At 54.7% G+C, this 17,363-nt stretch overlaps 4 protein-coding genes across 4 annotated transcripts; 1 reads left to right on the forward strand and 3 right to left on the reverse strand.

Moving 5' to 3' along the window:
• The first annotated feature begins 18 nt into the window (after positions 1 to 18).
• Positions 19 to 4,040, forward strand: LOC142355895 (uncharacterized). Its single transcript, XM_075407915.1, has 14 exons — positions 19 to 110; positions 204 to 477; positions 678 to 899; positions 1,041 to 1,178; positions 1,293 to 1,426; positions 1,559 to 1,709; positions 1,837 to 2,043; positions 2,290 to 2,385; positions 2,529 to 2,607; positions 2,709 to 2,857; positions 2,968 to 3,109; positions 3,212 to 3,292; positions 3,397 to 3,499; positions 3,609 to 4,040. The coding sequence occupies exons 2-14, from the start codon at positions 232 to 234 to the stop codon at positions 3,784 to 3,786; spliced, it is 1,926 nt and encodes a 641-aa protein (XP_075264030.1). The 5' UTR covers positions 19 to 110; positions 204 to 231; the 3' UTR covers positions 3,787 to 4,040.
• Positions 3,629 to 6,944, reverse strand: LOC142355893 (uncharacterized). The gene is made up of 9 exons (XM_075407913.1): positions 6,860 to 6,944; positions 6,525 to 6,628; positions 6,322 to 6,343; positions 6,016 to 6,215; positions 5,556 to 5,798; positions 5,346 to 5,472; positions 5,047 to 5,211; positions 4,672 to 4,805; positions 3,629 to 4,367 (listed from the first exon to the last, which is right to left on the reverse strand). The coding sequence occupies exons 1-9, from the start codon at positions 6,942 to 6,944 to the stop codon at positions 4,233 to 4,235; spliced, it is 1,215 nt and encodes a 404-aa protein (XP_075264028.1). The 3' UTR covers positions 3,629 to 4,232.
• A 68-nt stretch (positions 6,945 to 7,012) lies between these two features.
• Positions 7,013 to 7,555, reverse strand: LOC142355894 (uncharacterized). Its single transcript, XM_075407914.1, has 2 exons — positions 7,237 to 7,555; positions 7,013 to 7,146 (listed from the first exon to the last, which is right to left on the reverse strand). Exons 1-2 carry the CDS (start codon positions 7,465 to 7,467, stop codon positions 7,048 to 7,050), a joined length of 330 nt encoding a protein of 109 aa, XP_075264029.1. The 5' UTR covers positions 7,468 to 7,555; the 3' UTR covers positions 7,013 to 7,047.
• A 3,888-nt stretch (positions 7,556 to 11,443) lies between these two features.
• LOC142355896 (uncharacterized) lies at positions 11,444 to 15,248 on the reverse strand. Its single transcript, XM_075407916.1, has 12 exons — positions 15,123 to 15,248; positions 14,056 to 14,111; positions 13,615 to 13,852; positions 13,481 to 13,516; positions 13,237 to 13,350; positions 13,051 to 13,146; positions 12,785 to 12,910; positions 12,595 to 12,675; positions 12,397 to 12,462; positions 12,024 to 12,239; positions 11,712 to 11,924; positions 11,444 to 11,549 (listed from the first exon to the last, which is right to left on the reverse strand). Exons 1-12 carry the CDS (start codon positions 15,246 to 15,248, stop codon positions 11,451 to 11,453), a joined length of 1,467 nt encoding a protein of 488 aa, XP_075264031.1. The 3' UTR covers positions 11,444 to 11,450.
• Positions 15,249 to 17,363: the final 2,115 nt, after the last annotated feature.

The raw sequence follows: 17,363 nt of genomic DNA on the forward strand, positions 1-17,363 counted from the left end.
CGCTGCCGTATCAGTGTCCCCGATGACTTGTCGCTGCACCTGGCTGGAGCTGAAAGCTTTGAGGTCGAAGCCGTCTCGAATCTGGATGAGTTCTTCTTGCGCATTTATCGGTGAGCCAGGCGCAGTCTTTTTGCGAAGCAGCCCGTTTGTTGCACCCTCGCAGACATGACAGACGTCAACTGACTGGGGCCTCAATTCTGCAGGTACTATGTTGAGAAGGGGTTCACCGTCATGGTGATCACCAGGGTGTTGAATGTATGCACAATTGGCTTCATAGCAGCCTTCTCTGGCGTCCTTCTACTCGCAGTGGATTGGCAGGGCCTTTACAGTCCATGCATTGTGGAGCGAAAATGTGACATTTTGGATGTGGCATTCCTCCCCAATCCTGTGTGGAGCCACCCTCTGTGGTGGAGCAGTTCTGTGCTGGCCTACCTGGGACTGCTGGGCCTTTATCTGCTATGGTCTCTCCTCCATCTGGTGAGGACACACATGTCTATCATGGCATGACTGCGCGAATTTGTGACTTGGATTTGGCTTTGTTGCGCACTCCGGCATGGCGTGGCACACAAACATCCGCTAGTAGACACATCTTCCTTCATCCTTCCAACATGCCGCCACAAGACCTTTGGGACGGATGCTGCTGTGTTACCCCTGACACAGCGACAATGTTTGAGCAGGTGGAGGAACTGCAAGACGCTGCAGAGATGCGCCACTTTTACCACAATCGCCTCGGCATCAGCGACCGTCTCGTGGCCACCATGAGCTGGTCAGAGGTGCTGCAGCGCGTGGTTCTGTTGCAGCAACACATTCGACTTTGCATCGTCAGAGATCTCACGGCTCATGACATTTGTGCGAGGATCATGAGGCGTGATAACTTTCTTATCGGCATGCTCAACAAGGTCTGGTGTTTGCTTGGTCGACGCACCCGTCCAGTCCTCAGCGACCCTACGACCCCTTGAACACTGTCGTCAGCCATGCTTCTGTCCAGCTGTTGATTGAACGCATGGGGTGGTAGCACTGACGCCATGATGTCATTGCAGGGGGTATTGGCCCTGAACGTTCCGTTACCCGGGCTGAGGAAGCGGGTGATGCTGACAAAGCTGATGGAGTGGAACCTGAGATACTGCATCCTGGATGCCATGTTTGACAAGAACTTCCTCATCAAGCATGATTTCAAGGCACGCTGCAAATTACTGCTGGCCGCCGCGCTGTGTCTGTGAGCCATGCCTACGCGTTGACAGCTTTAGCCCTGAGCTGAGGCGTGGTGCTTGCTGTCGTGCTTGTGTCTGCAGCACAAGCCAGCGATGCTTGCTCGGCGATTTCGGCTCATGGCGTTGGTGAATCTCCTCGTTTCTCCATTCCTCATGGCGTTCCTCATCATCCATTTTTTCATGAGGAACGCAGAGAAGTTCTATCACCACCCGAGGTGTGAACTGCAGCCCACTGTGGTTATGATTGCCTGGCGATATTCTGCCATTGATGTTGAAGTCCATGTGGGTGTGCCAACAGCACTGCCCAGCTGTGGTTCTTATCGTAAGCCTGTGTTCGCCTCCCACAGCTCCGTAGCTGCCCGCAGCTGGTCTCCGTATGCCAAGTGGCGCATTCGGGAGTTCAACGAGATGCGGCATCTGCTCGATCACCGGCTTTCTGCAAGCAGAGCCGCATCTACAGCGTACATTTCACAGTTTCCGACCCCTGTAGTTCGACAGGTAGGGGCACCGGTGACAAGCTCGCACCTTGCGCCAGCCCATGTCGACTGACTCCGCGCTGTGCACGAAAAGGGGCCACAGACTCCAGCACAAAATCTAAGCTTGCTCTTTGGCACCTGTGCTTCAGATTGCTCGGTTCACGGCTTTCATCAGTGGGAGTTTTGCTGCACTGGTGTTGTTCTTGGCGACCATCAACGATGTGTTGATGGAGCGCCATCTTGCCGGGCACAACCTTGTGTGGTGGGCCGCGTGGTTGGGGGTGCTGTTGGCCATCAGCAGATCCCTAATCGGCGAGGACACCCCTGTCTTTGATCCAGAGGAGGCCATGGCCAAGGTAGACCCCACTGCACCGGCTGGCCGCTTGGATGGCTGCATAACAAGGCAACACATGCCGACCTTGACCACCGCCTTCCCCATCGTGCCTTTCTTACCTGAAAGGACCTACTGAATCTATCAATCTGCTGCTGTGGTCGGGAGACTTGCGACACGTCACAATTGCATCCATGCCCGACTGCCTCCAAATCAAGCTGCCGCTGAGATGTGGATACCCGCTTGTCGTCGTCTCTTCTCTTTGTCGCAGGTGGTGCGCCATACTCATTACCTTCCAAGGCATTGGCGCGGCCGGGCACACACCAGAGAAGTCCAGGAGCAGTTTGAGGGATTCTTCTGTTTCAAGGTAGGCATTGCCTCGGGCTGCCTGCAAGTTCTCAGTTTGGTAGCTGGGGTGGCCTCTGTTAGCCAACCTGCATCGACTTGTCAATCCGTGGGGCGTTGGTGGCCACAACGTCTGGTGCTCTGACACAACCATTGATGTCACAGGCTCTGCTGTTCATTGAAGAGCTGGCGTCTGTTTTCCTCACACCATTCGTGTTGGCGTTCTCGCTGCCAAGATCTGCAGGTGTGTCTCCTGTGCTGTTGATCTTTTGCGTGACCACCAGTATCGCAACCGCAGAATTCGGAAGGGACTGACAAGGGTTGAATGTGCGACACGGTGTGCAGTCGCCATCTCGGAGTTCATACGGGACAACAGCGTGCATGTTACTGGAATCGGCGACGTTTGCAGCCTGGCACAGTTCGATCTCGAGCGCCACGGAAGCCGCCGGTATGGTGGGCCTGCTCAAGTGATGAGGAACAGAAGAAGCCGACAGGTATGGACAGGACGTGCCGCATGTCAAGGCAATGCCGGGTGCCCATCGGTGTTGCCGTCGCGGGCCAGGCCGGCAACTCTCTTTTACCGACCTGTCCGATTTGATTGCAGGGAAAGCTGGAGAAGTCTCTTGTGTCGTTTGCATCAACATACCATTTCTGGGAGCCCTGCCATGAGGCGCAGCGCACTTTCCTGGAGGCCCTGGCTTCACACAATGGACCACATTTCCGTTTCAATGGCCCTAATCGTCCGAGTGAGTTGTGGCTCCCTGCAGCTTTGAAACCCTGGTAGTGTTGTTGCGATCATGTATGATGGCACCCCGTTCTGCATATTCTGATTCAGTTTGATCGCACAGGTGCTGCTGACTCTTGTGGGGTTGGGTGGAGCCACATGAGCCGGGCCATGACGGATGTGAGAGGCTCAACGCTCTATGGCGGTATGCTTCCCTTAGAGCGCCGCACGTGACATGTTGTGCGGTGATGGTTACGCAGTTGGTCTTCCCAGAGACATGCGCTTACATTGCCCTCTTTGCCCTTACAGATCCGGCGCCGGACGCAGCTGGCAGCCTGAATCAGCTTGCCTCTGACCACACTGCTCTGCAGTTACTGTACGAGTCGCGAGACGATCAGTGCGACATGCGAAGGTGCTGTGTGAGATGATGTGAACAGAATCGTGCTCCTGATCGAGGTCATTCTTGTGTTTACCGAAAATGTGCACGAGATTCACTGAATCTTTTCCATTATTGCTCGCAGATCTCAAGTTGGGAGGCGTCTGGCAGATATTGAGTCCCAGCTGTCGTCACAGCCTCCCAGTGTTGCCGCTAGCACCAGTCACAGCACACACGCCATAAACAGTGTCGACCTGGACGTTGCTTCCTTCTCGGCTGGAGGGGCGTCGTCTAGTGAACGCTCGATGCGTCCTACGCGGTAGGATCGGAACTGCCAGACTTGCATGTGTCGTCGAGTCACTCGGACCCCCCGCTCGTACTAGATGGTAGCACAGCTGCGGATGGCATTCTTCCTGGTGCCACCCTCCCAACAGTTTGAAAACCGTGTAGTAGACAATATACTTTGCTTTAGCTCAAAGTGCGCAGAATGTACCACCAAGAGTGCACCTCCTGGCTGCTACCGGCTCCAGAGCCCAGGACAGCACCTCTTGCCACATGTATCAGTAGATGTACTATTATCAACCTGTAAAAGTATTATTGCTTGTATCAAACTCTCACAGACTGAACTGCATATATATCCGGATCGCAGAGCTGTACTGCAGCTCACACCCCACCTCTGGTCAGCCCTCTGTGGAGAGCCACGCAGCGAGGGGTCACCCAGGCAGCCTTTTCCAGGTGTTCTGTCCACCACACTGCCAGGAGCCTCCAGTCAGCTCACACGCCAACCGCCTGCAGACAGCAGCTTTGTCTCCTGCAGCTGCATGACGAACTCTCCCAGGTCGGCCGATTGCTGAATTGCGCGCCACGTGTTCTCAGCTGCCGTCAGCCACTCTTGTTCTGACATCTGGAGAACACCGTCCGCAAGAAATGTAAGCTGTCGGTGGATACACAAATGAGAAATGAGCGGCGGTGGATGAGGCCAGACCACACTCTCTCCCACCAGGGCTCGTAGGGTGCTGGGAATGTGAGAACGGATGCACAGCATACTGGCAGTCATGCAATCCACATACATGCAAACAGTGGTGGACTATACAGGTGATGGCCTTGATGTCCCTTGTGTATCCCTCCCTGTTGGCCGGCATTTCACGGCTAATACTATGCACCCACAGATAGGACACAACGATGGGCGAGGTGATGTTCTGCCTCACCGCTGACTTTCTCTGCTGCCGATGCAGAGCAAGGATCTGCTGACACAGGGACTTGGAAAGAGCTGCATGCGTTGCATGGTGCATGGCTGTGTCTTCAGCGCCCTCCTCGGGTGCTGATCTGTGGCTTTCATTATCTGCAGGGGAGCACATGAAGGGCAGATTGACGGTCATTAGCTCTCGGAGGGCCCGAAAGCACACATTCAAGAACTTGCGCCACGTTCAAAACCACTTGTTCGTCCCGCATTTGTGCAAGGCATACTGGCGCAGTTCGAGGTCAGTGTAAAGAACCGTTGTGTGTGGCAGAACACAGGCTCATGGTATGCTAACAGGAGAACTCCAGGACGGCAGCAATAAATGAGCGCTTGACATTCCCACCTGTCGACGGGAGAAGAAAGCTGAGACCGCATTCGTTCCATCTTCGACGGTCTCTTGGCGGCTGGGCAGGGGCTGCTTTGGAGTGGAACTCTCCTGGGACGTGTGAACTGTCCTGCCCCTCGCCTAGTGTGGGTAGATCAAGCCAACTCGGCACGCACACATGCCCTGCATGTGACATGCCACAATGGGAGAGGCTGTGAGGTGCGAGCCTTGTTCAGTACAACCCGAGCCAGAGACCGGGAAGGACAAGGGGCTGTATAAGATATACGAGGGAGAGCCTTGGGCCGGCGAGCACACACTGGCAAGCTTTATCCCAGAGCCCTGAAGAACTTGGCCGGCCGCTACGCAGGCACTGATGATGTCGTCCTGAGCTGGCAATCCAAAATCAACGCCACTGGCTCCCAGCACGACTTGTGCAGTTCGATCCTGCGGTCATGAAACCAAAGTCAGGAAAAGCAGCAAGCTACACCGGTACCGAGAAAGTAGGGCGAAAGTGAAGCTCAAGGGACCACGCCCTGCCTCCAGTGGATGAGTGCTTCACGGTAGAGAGGATGGCAACAGGTAACAGTGCCCATCGGGGGCAAAACCTCAGGTCCACGCAACACGGCAGCTCCTGGTGGATCCCTGCCGGACTCCCTGTCCGCCGCGTCAGCCGGCACTGCAGGATCCGGCAGTCTTGCTAGCAGCATGCCAGCGTTCGACAGAAGCCACCACACATCCGGAGAGTAGAAATCATTTGTCATCACCACAACCTGTGGTTGCAGTCCGAACGCGTCAGTACATGTGAAGCTGCAACCTGATGACAACTCGATTTCGATTCAAAGGCAAAGGCACTGTCAGCGCTGTATCTTTTCTCTGCCCGAGCGCATGTGGGCATGGCTTGAGGGATTCTGGGAGATGCAGCAGCGCCTCAGATGCCCATGCTCTTAAAGCGAATGCTGCAGCAGCAGGACGCACCACGTGGCAGACCCGCAGCAGCCACATGGCAAGCTGCAGGTCCATGAGCTCTGCGACCGCCTCTGCTGAGACGTTGGTGACGGGTTTCGCCTGATGACCAGTGTTGGACGAGCACATGTCTTGGAGTGCTGGCAGAAGGCCTGGCGGGGGCGAGTCTGCCTGCAGCAGTTCGGCCACTATCGAGGAAGACCGCACCGGCTGGGTGTCGATTGCTGCAAGGACACGGGGAGGGCGCGAGGGGAGGCCGGGGGTGCTCAGCCGGTAATCGAAAGTCAACAGCACAATAGCGGTGCAGGCGATAACAGCTTGTGGGCCTACCAATTACTCGGTCTGCGCTCACCTGCGGGAACACAACAGGCGGAAGGTGACATTAGTAGTAGGGTCTGGAAGCAAAGGGGCCGGGGGGGGGCCTGGGGGATCATGGCGCACACATCCAAGTTATCAGATGTGAGCTTCAGGTGGATCCGGCCATGTCTTTGCTCTCAAGGAAACATCATGACACGCATTGGCAGGATACGTACCCGTATGTCTACCCCAGCAGTGCAATGCTTCAATGGCCCAGCGCCAGCATCAGCGACTTGGAAAGGAAGCTGTTCGGTTGCCATGCTTCCGTGATGCTGAAAGCCTGTGACAGATTTTCCATGGCCTCATTTGTGCAACAGTAGAAAACCCCCTGTTTACGCCATTGCAATCTGCTGAGGAGCCAACAACTTCCCATTATGCTCTTCCTACTGATACGGCGCAATGCACACTGAAACACAAATAGCGAGCGGCAACGAGTAGATGGCAGCAGGCAGAGTGGTGTTTCATGACGCCATCACATGCGTGTCCCACAGCTCTGCGCAGGGTCCATTACCGCACAGCTCATTCATCAGCCGCGACTTGCCGGCGCCCGGAGCTCCCAGCACGCCTATCACTGTGTAGTCTGTGCCTTTCGTCATCAACTGTGGGGTGGGGATCCGCAAGGTGTGGGCTTGAAGAAACAGAAGACAGAAACTATATCCGAGGAGTTTTTTTTCCGATGCCAGATTCTCGGGAGGAGGGTTAACATGCAAGGCCCTGACTTGCAGCCATGAAGCATACCTTTGAAATCTGCCGGGAGTGAAACGCCCACTGCCGATCAACGAGTTTGACATTGCGTGCCTGCCGCAGCCAGCTGTTGTCAACAACATTTGCATTCACTCCTGGCATGGTCGGTGCAAATCAAGCCTGGGTCTGGCATGGAAATCATACCTTTGACGGAACGGTGGCTATGGAATGAACACTAGCATGAGACTCCTTCCCACCTCCCCTGACCTGGGGGGAAGCCTGAGGCCGCGAAACTACTTGCACAACTTGCCTCGGCTGCTCTGACGGTGGTCGAGGAGCTGTTCCCTGTCTACCTGACCTTCCCCTCCCACTGCCACTTTTGTTCGGCCGCAGGAGCGTGGGAGGTCCGGAGACGTCGTCTTTGGTTGAAACCATGCCGGCTCTTACGAGACTACATTCAAGCACCCGCGATTCGTTTCCTTGCTGCCACTACCTATCGATTCGTGGGACCATCGATCCACTGCTGAACTGAACCCTCCTAGGTCTGGGCATGCACCGTCTGTGATGATTCTTTGAGTTCACTTCCGCAGTGCAATTTTTAAAAAACGTCGGAATTCCGGATACAAGCTACAATTTAGTACGATCGAGTACTCTCCTGGCCTATCAAAAGTACGAGTACGAGTATACTTCGATGGTATATATATATTACACGTATGAGTACTGCATGTGGACAATTGTTCACCTAATTGGCCGGTAGGGTACCCTACCACGGTATGATCAGGGTATGATCATTGATCATTGATCAGGTACTTGATATCTACCTATCCAATGGGAGACCTACCGACTACTACCTTAGTTGCCCGCGTACGAGCGCGTAGGGAGGGTAGGATACGAACATGTACGAGTACGAGTACAGAAGTTACAAGTTTATATACAGTGTATATCCGAGTACGAGTAGAAGTTTCATGGATCTCGATCGTGATATCAGGATTATTGTAATTATCTATGTACAGGTACGAGTACATCTATTCGCAAAAATATAAAATATTCGCGGCGCAGGCGCTCGCGCGCATGATATTATAAATTATTGTACTCGTACGAGTACGACTAAAGAAGGGAGAGCTCCTGATGTCACGTACGAGTACTCGTAGCAGGAGGAATTGTAATTTGTAGGTAGGTAGGGGGTACCCTACCGGCCGGCCACGGACTTGCCACGCCAGTCGCCTATCAGTCGGTGTTGCAACTTGCACCTGCTCCAGCAGGTTGCTACAATTGTTTGGACACTCCTCAAGGGGAGGTCAAACAACCACCTTCTCAGTGCTTATCATGCTTGCAAGCCTTCCGATTATTTTCGTGATTTCTTGCAATCTTCTTGGGTTACAGCTCCCTTCACGTCTCTCTCCAGTTCTGAGACCGTAGCCCCCAGGTCGGCACGATGCCCGCCACTGAGAGGTGCGTTGCCTGGGAAAACACGAGTCAAGGACTCGACATGCGGCAATGGTGGGTACAGTCCAACGCTCTTTCCGCGGTGCTACTCGGAGAGAATCACATTTCGTGGGAGGATACGCGTGTGCGAGGGTAGACATTTTTCTGCAATGCACGTTCTTTGTTCACCCTCTGAGTCGACCGTAAGGGGTTGCGGGTTGCCTTCGAATATTTTAGGGGTTGTTTGTCATGTTAATATCCCCACGTGATAACTTTCCAGCTTCCACCGCTCACATTCGAAGTTAACCTACAACACTTGTCTCGCTGGTCCGAGGTTGTGCGCCTCGCACGTCTGTTGAGTTGGGTACATGAGAGAGTAGTTGCCCATGGAACCCTTACAAATCTATTTGAGATGCACTGAACAGGCCGGTGGCCTTGTGGAACGGACACGCCCAGGTTTCAGGATGGCGAACAGGAGGCGAACTCGGTCTGGCAAGAGCCTGTGGGTGATATTGCTCAATGCCTCATCGAAATGATGCTGCACGAGCATATAGTGTGTGGCATTGGATGCCTTGCGGCCACGTCTCAAAATTGGCACGCAGCAGTCCTGAGTGCATCTGACCTGTGGGAGCAAGAGGCGAAAAAAAGGTGTGGCGGCAGGGTCAGGGTGCGAGACGCATCCACCCTAACTGCTGGTTGGGCCTTGCTACCCTGCTGCTACGAATTTTGATGAATTCGATATGACTTCCCCCTGGGTTGATTCGCTGTTGCACGCTTGGGCCTGCACTGGCCTCAGAAGGAGCAGCCGCTATCAGGCTGCACTTTCAGCTCCACTGTCCATGCCCCAGCATAAGACTGCCCGTGTGCCGTTTCCGAGCCAGGTGGGGAGTCTGGCTGGACCCGGGGGAGCTCAACAGCCACACCCACTTGATTTCACAGCTGCCACAAGCAGGTGAGTTGTTTTCTAGGAATTTTGTCCCCCCCTCCCCCAAAGTCGGCTGACAGCAAAATGAAGTCGGTGTTGTCATTGCCTACGAGTGGGGAACTCAAGGGTATGGATGGCCTTGAGGGCTCCACTTCCAAGAGCACACCAATTCCAGAGAGCAGCATGTTGCATCGCTGTCCGGGAGTTACGGTCATGAGGCCCAGAGTTTCAGAACACAAAGACACCATTGCCGTGTGTTGGCCTGTGACACTCTCGGTTGCTCACGTCTCTGCAGGCATCGCTCAGGACAAATGTGCGGACATGCCTGAATCTTGGAAGAAGGTGTACATTCATTGGAACAACGCTGTGGGCCAGGCGGTGATGGCGGCCAATGCTGCACTGAATGTGACAGCCTTCCGGCAGGTAATCGTCCTCTGCAGAATTAGAATGCTCTGCTCAATTCTGTGGGAAAGGCGGGAATTTGGCGAGAAGTACAACCCCCGTGCGGCTGTCAAGATACTGCTGGGCCGCTGTATAGGAACAGTGCTGTGGGGTTCACCCGCACTTCCTACTCTCTGACATGGTGCCACATGCCGAGCAGGCCAAGTCTGCTCCACAGTGCCTTTGGAACTCGGCTCCAGATAGCCCTCAGATTGAGTACAGTGCCTGGAAGGCCGCACTTGATGGTGAGTTTCCCGCGTGATACACCGGTGAACTCTTCTGTGCATGGTGTCTGGACAGCACCTACCCTATCACGAGTCTCGCTAAGTTTGTCTGGCTATGCCCGATGTGCGCCCGGCGCAGCAATGACCTCCTCCAGGATGGGACCTGATGACATTGAGAGGTACTTCCTTTCAGCAGACAACGCTCTGCTCAACCTGCTCGGAGTACACTTCATGATGTTGGGCCCGTGGGTAAGCCTCCTGTGCCCCTCCATACGTGCACTGATTTAGGCTGAATCAGGCTCTCGTTTTCACTGCAAGGCTCCTGTCGCGACATTGCATGAAGGCACGGCTGCCCCAGTCCTCGTTTCTCTCTGTTGCTTGCTGAATTCCTCACTTCCGGGTTCCCCACGTGCAGGCATCCGCCGCTGTTACTGCCTCATTCCCCGAGGTCAGTGACACAAGGAAAATTGAGGCAATGGTGAAGCTATGCAACTGCGCCCAAACCAGGTACTCGTACATTGCTTGCTGCCGCATTTACAGCTGCCTGCGGCCCCTGTCTGCTTCTGCTGTCCTGACGCTGGTTGTTTACGCCACCTGTGCCAGGGTCGCCATCCGGTGGTGGGAGATTGGCGTGCTCATGATGGGAGCTGGTTGGAGGACAAGTGACCAGATGCACACGGTAACCTGCCCGCCTCACTCCTTGCCCTCCCTCTCAGCTGATCACAGCAACAGCCGATGCCCCTAGATTATGCATTCATAAACGGACAGCCTTGGTGACAGCGCGAGTCATCTCGCCAGGAAAGTTTCCTGCAGCCTACCGTTGCATTGGTCGCCTGGCCGGAGTGCAAACCAGCGTGTCGTGGATGTGCAACAGGTGGAGGGCACCCTCTCCGAGATTATCCACAAGCACGACCTCTGGCGCCTGCTGCTGCGCGGTCCGCAGCTCGAGGTCCGCCGCATCGTGCTGGAGACAGCTGACTGACGACAATTTGTGATCAGTCCACCAGCGCTGAGATCCTGACACCATCAACCAGAAACCCGAGTGCTTGCACCGGCGGCTGTATGTACCACATACTTGGCAAACCCCCCTGGACTGTCCTTCGGTCCATGTATACTGTACCATATCTCTGTTGTGTGTGTTGGATGTGCTGAAGCATCAATCTGCACTGCATTGTATGAGTAGCTGTACCCCTTTGTGCAATCTGATTCTCTCGTATCCCGATAGTCTGAATGACTTGTAAGCAACAGCCTCTGGCAACAGCAAGCAAGCGTTTGATGTCCAGCGTGGTGGGCGACACGTCAGGTTGTGCTGTGCCGTTGCCAGAGGCCCGGCCACATCCACCTGTGACGTTCATTCCATTCCATGGATTGCAAGGACAACGCTGCGCTACAGTGTGTTCAACTCAAAGCGGGATGCTATGGATGGAGCCGTGTGGGCAGCAGCAAGAGTGCTGGCCCTGTTCTGCCTGCGAGCTTGATGCAGCGGCTGCCAGCACACGGACCTGCGCACGTCCCAGGAGAAAAGCAGTCAGTGCGCACGTCTGATTTCACAGTTGCAAGATGGCTGAGGGGAGCCAGGAGCAGGAGACATTGCTGTGTTCACTTGGCGGCAGCATTCATCAACAGCACGGCAGCACTGGCTGGGCATGGCATGAAGGGCTCACTCGCAGAGCAGGATCCGTGTCCAGACATCCTCGGGAAGCATAAGTTAGGGTGCTGCTGGCTGCTTTTTCTACTCCCCTTGCCACCATGCACATGTGCTTAGCTTCGCAAACAACGAGCAGTCCGGCCAGTGGCACGTCTGATTCTCCGTGTTCTGGCTGCTTCACTGCTGCCTCCACAGCGTCTGCTATTTGTACAGTCAGCCTCTCTTGCACCTGCGGCACATGGGTGCGTACAGCGTTACAGCAACGAGAAATCAATGGAGAGTCGAGACACGCGTTTCTCATGCAAGAAAGGTATACACAAGCACGCACCTGTAGTCTGCGAGAGAATCTCCTGACCAGAGGTAGCACGTCGTGCATCTCAGGCAGCCCTGAGGCGTTTGAAGGAAGCAGAATGATGGTGGCTGTGCCATAGAATGGCAGCAAGTGGTGCTCACACTGGGAGGCAAAAGGGATCCGCATGAGGAGGCCGCTGGAGGGAGAGGTTCTAGAGGTGCCGGCTGACGGTTCGCTGTGTTCCCCGGTGGTCTGAGGATCCAGCAAACGGTTTTTTCAGGAAACTGGTGATCGCATTGTGCCTGGCCGGCTTCAGGAGTTTTGTGGTCCCACAAGCCATGGCGGTAAACAGTGCCGTGATCTGCTTTACGGTGCGCTTGCAGTCTAACAACGGCATCGCCTGCCGTACCTCGCTTCGTAAGTCTAACCGAGTGACTTCTGTTGCCAGTCCGGGCAGAAACAGCGACGAGGCCCCCTGTCAGACATGAATCACACCTCAGATTCTGTTGCAGGTCCGGTTGATATCGGTGTCCAGGCGTGGTCGCTGTACAGTAGGGATTTGGCAGAAACACTCAGTTGTCTGATCCGTAAACGGCGCTGTCCGGACCTTCCTCAAACTTGATTCTGCGAAGCCCTCCGTTGTCCGCAAAAGCCATTCAACATAGGTGCTGGCCGTGTCGCAGAGTCCCTGCATGCACAGAATGCAAGAGTCTGTAGGCCAGAGTAACGTAGTCATGGACCACCGCCACGCCAATCCAAACGCAGTCCTGCAGCTGCCGGTGGGTTGCTGTGCAAACCTGTCTAGTGGGATCCTCGCCAATGGCTGTCAGTATGGAGTTGACAGCATCCTCCATATCTTTGTTGGAGATAGTTGCATCCCTGTCCCTGCAACCTCGTGTGCTGTTAGGCCTAGCAGCTGTTCCCTGGAAGTTGGCAAGCGAAGCACTGTTACATGATATCAACGCCCAAGGTGCAAATCCTTGCACAGGTGGACACTGTTGGCCGGTCGCAAAATGCCCCACCGTCGTTCGAAGGGAGAGACAACTCAACAGTATATCCTCACCTGTGGAGACGCGTGCCCGTTCGTGGCGGGGTCCGACCCGTTACTAGTGCTTTGAGGCGCCTTCACCCCGGATATCTGAAGAAGTGCCGCAAACTCCTGCAACATCACACAACGACGTCAGAATGGACACTTTCAGAACAGAGCCGTTGAAATGCAGTTCCCCCCGGTGGGTGCCGTGGCACGCACCGGCCAGGCAGTCGAGTCTGGGCCTGCAAAGCTTCCACGGGCATCGGAGGTGACCATGGCACCGCTACTTTCTGGGTGTGCAAGGTGACGCGCCTCGACAACAATTGCGGCACCCTGTCGCAAGCAGAAACACAAAGCGTGATGAGACGCCAAACCTGCAAACGAGCTGTAGCAATCCAGGTTGCGCAGAGCAACGCCGCCATCATTGCTTTGGCGAAAGGGGGGGGGGGGGGGGGGGGGGCACCTGAGGCTTCAAAAATGTCATTAGGGTGTCCAAAATCTGTGCCGGGGCCGCGTCACAACAAGGATTAGAGTCTAAAACTAAATCAGATAGGAACTTCAAAGCTTCACGTGCAGGTCACACACACACACACACACCTCCGAGCTCAATCTGGCCTGAGTTTGCAGGCGTCTGGCAAAAATGCTCGTGAGGCGGCTCATTTTGGACAGCCCAAGTACTCGCCCATGGCTTGGGATGTAGCCAATATGGACCCTTCCATGGAATGGCAGAAGATTCTCTTCGCAGGTCGAAGCGAAGTCAATGTCGCGGACGACAACCATGCCATTGGACTCCGCTGCCACGCCTTCCTCATTGAAGATAGCTTTGCACAAAATCCTGCGGGAGGAACCCACCATTCAGACACTGCCTACTCCGTGCGTCAAAACAAAGAGACGCGTGCCCATGTTGTGTACGGCCCATGACGTGAAAGCCTACGAGAGGAATGCTGTCCTGACTTCCGAATCTCCAACATAACATCCGGCCACCAATACAATGCAGCCCAAATTCTAATGGATCCAGGTCATGGTCGGCACACTCACTCCTCAGGATCATCATGATAGCCGCCTGTCATGTAACGCAAAGCCTTCGCCACCCTCTGCATGGGAGAGAACCAAACCGGCAGGAGTTCACAGCCTGAACAGGGCGAGTATGTGCAGAGACATGCTATGGCCTGTATGGCTAGCAGCTAGAAAGTCATCAGAGAGATATCAGGACAGAAGCAGTGTTCTCATCATTGAAGAGATCAGATGCTGGAGCTCGATATGCGTGTTTCATCATTGACAACAGCTCACATGCAGCCCCCGCGGGGGGGGGGGGGGGGGGGGGGGCGGCGTTGCCGAAGGAACTGCCGTGCTACATGGCAAAGGAGTTCGGTGCAAAGACAGGAAACGGACAGACAGCAAGATATCACCGATGGGATTCACGCGGCCATCAGAGAGATATAAGGCAAAAGCAGTGTTCTCGGCATTGAAGGGATCAGATGCTGGAGCTCGATATGCGTGTATCATCATTGACCGCAGCTCACGTGCAGCCCCGCCCGGGGGGGGGGGGGGGGGGGGTTGAACTGTTGTGGGATTGAGAAGGGAAGGCGATGGGCACGCGCATGGGGATAGATGGACAGGTAGATACATACGAGGACACACATCAATAGATAGATCAGAAGAAAGAGAGAGCGAACTGCAGCACTGTTCCTGCCGCAAACACGGTTGCCTGCTTCCACGCATGCCTACACATCCATACGACGGTCCGCCCGCAACAGCACACAGTGCCCTGCCCCGCCTCTCACGAAGCACACGTCGTGACAGCACCACACTGGCATAACGGCCTATCTTAGAGCACAGCGTGCGCTTGCCGGTGTGTCGGAACCGGGCAATCACTAGGAGCAGCTGGTGTTTGGTGATCAGATGAGGAGGCTGGAAATTCGGATTGCAACAAATCACAGCCAACGTGCAGGCCAGGGGTGTATCTGTATTTCTAGTACTGAAGAGCAAGGGGGCGGAGGGGCGGCGCCAAGAGAGTGCCCCCCTGGCATGCCTAAAGGACAATGGCTATACAGGCGTGAATCTGCTATGGCATGATAGGATTCAGGGGAGGGCGGATGACTGACCTTAGGGGTGTCTGCCAGACCTTCCCGTTCCACATCCTCTCCGACTCCCTTGAGCAGAGTACGGACAGCATCTTTCAGCTGGCTGTTCTCATCGGCAGCGCATGCAGAGCTGTTTTGGGCGATCATTGTCGAACTGCAAAGAAGGCTCCACCTGTACCACAGGCACTCCACTTGGTCAGGTTCAATGTCTGAGCGGGTGAGCAATCGGAAAATTCTGCTGGGGAGCTGGGTGTGGAGCCACAGGAGGAGGTTGTGGTGATGCCATAATTATCAGAAGCTAAGACAGCAGAATGGTGGCGCATTGTATTGGAACAGCAGAGAGTACAACAAAAACCATGAGGAAGAACACTGCATGTAGAGGTTGTATGGGATCCTGTCTCTATCACAACTCTGTGCCATATCATGAGGATCATGTGAAGGCAAGTACCTCCCTTGAAATGACCCTGAGGCTCCTTGTCAGGGCGCAATCCACAGGCCCCCAAGGGCTTAGGTTGGGTTGGCCTGGAGTTGGGCCTTTCCTCTGCAGCGACGCTGGTACTTCAGGGACCCTGGCACGGCCTCGGACCACACCGACGACGCAGAGGTTGCAAAATCGTGAGCGTGATGCTCCTCGAACTCAAGAAGCGGGGTTCCCGAGTAGTAACGGAGCACCGGCAGCTCGAAGGTAGTACTGGCTCGACCTTCTTCCCGCACGGGCCACGGCCAGACCAGGTCGCAAACAGAGCTTCGTCACCCCAGCGTGGCGACTCAAGCGATGCTACTAGCTGCACCTCGCCGCCGGTCAGGAGATTCAGTGTACCAGCACGTTTGGAAAGTTTACTGACTATGCTACTAGCAAATCCCAGGGAGGCAACGTGAAGATTCACCAGCGACGACCGAAAGCCGCAAGTTCATCGTCCCATCAGTTAACACGGCTTGCCTGACCTGCAACTCTACAAAGGCGGCTCAAACGAGGTTGCGCAGGCGTGCGGCCTGAGCTACGTCGGGTTGACGCAGTACGCGTACAGACTACAGCAGGCTGCAGGCGGCAGGCGAACCGACCGGCGACCGCCGGCCCAATGTGCTTGATCCCCAAGGATTAAGCACAGCGTGGACACGCGTGTAGCCTGCACACTGTACGGGGCCCGGGGGCCGGGGGCGACATTTTTTATGCCGCCCTGTGTCCACGCGTAGGTAGGTACTAGGTACCTACCCTAGGTAGGGTACCCTGCTGTCTGAGCCGTATTGTCGGGAAGTCTTTCGGCTCCCTGTCACTCACGAGTCACGCCCCATGCCAAACACGCAAGTTGGAATTAATTTGTTTTTTACACCCCCATGCAAGTTGGAATTATTATTAATATTACTACATGGAACGGCATAGAAATTGGAGTTTGGAATATTAAATATGCTGTCCATTTTGGGTTAAAACTTTTTTCGATCCCGGACCCCGGTGCAGGTCACTCTTTCGAGCCGAGATTCGAGCCTAGTTTTGGTTGAATATTCTGTGTCACTTCGGATTCAGTTGAGCTGCCCAGGCAAATTTGAGTTTTAATTGACGTTCAGAGTTCAGACTTCGGACATACGAGTGACGTACCAACTACCTTGGACCACAGTCCACAGCACACTTTCGATCCAAATTCCAAATTCGATATATTATTATCGCTCCCTACCCTGCCCTACCCTACCTTTTCCTTCACCTTACCTTTAATTAATCACTCGCTACCTAGGTTACCCTTCCTATCCCGTTTCTTCTCAGTACCTTACCTACCCTACCGACTACCGAGTGGCCAGTAGGATATGTAGGGTACCTACCATACGAGTATGAAATTTGGTAGATCCATCAGTGACTGACAGCTGTTGTGGCAAGGCCGGCCAAGCTGGCTAGCAAGGGACCGCCGAACCGCTTGGACAGTCCAATCTCGATCACCGTGCCCAACCTAGGTTGGGTACCCACAAGACCTGAAGGACAACAATCAGCATGGAGCTGCTCTTGGACGGGTCGACAAGTGGCCGTTTGTTTGGACTGCGCAGCTTTGTCTGATGGACGTCGTTCCTGCAGTCGCTGTCTCCGTTGCATGCAAGGATATGCCTGAGGTGAAGACTAAAACCTCATGCTTCAGAGCAATGCAGAACTGGGTGGTGGTGCTGGGGTGCAAGACAGGCATCCACTTGGGGAAAGCAGATTGCACTGCTCCTGCGGCTACCGTTGCGACTCATGAAGATGAGATATGTATCACAAAGGTCATATGGTAGCTGTACACA

This window comes from Convolutriloba macropyga, unplaced genomic scaffold (genome assembly GCF_964194025.1).
Source record: "Convolutriloba macropyga unplaced genomic scaffold, txConMacr16.3 SCAFFOLD_5165, whole genome shotgun sequence".
NCBI lineage: Eukaryota > Metazoa > Xenacoelomorpha > Acoela > Convolutidae > Convolutriloba > Convolutriloba macropyga.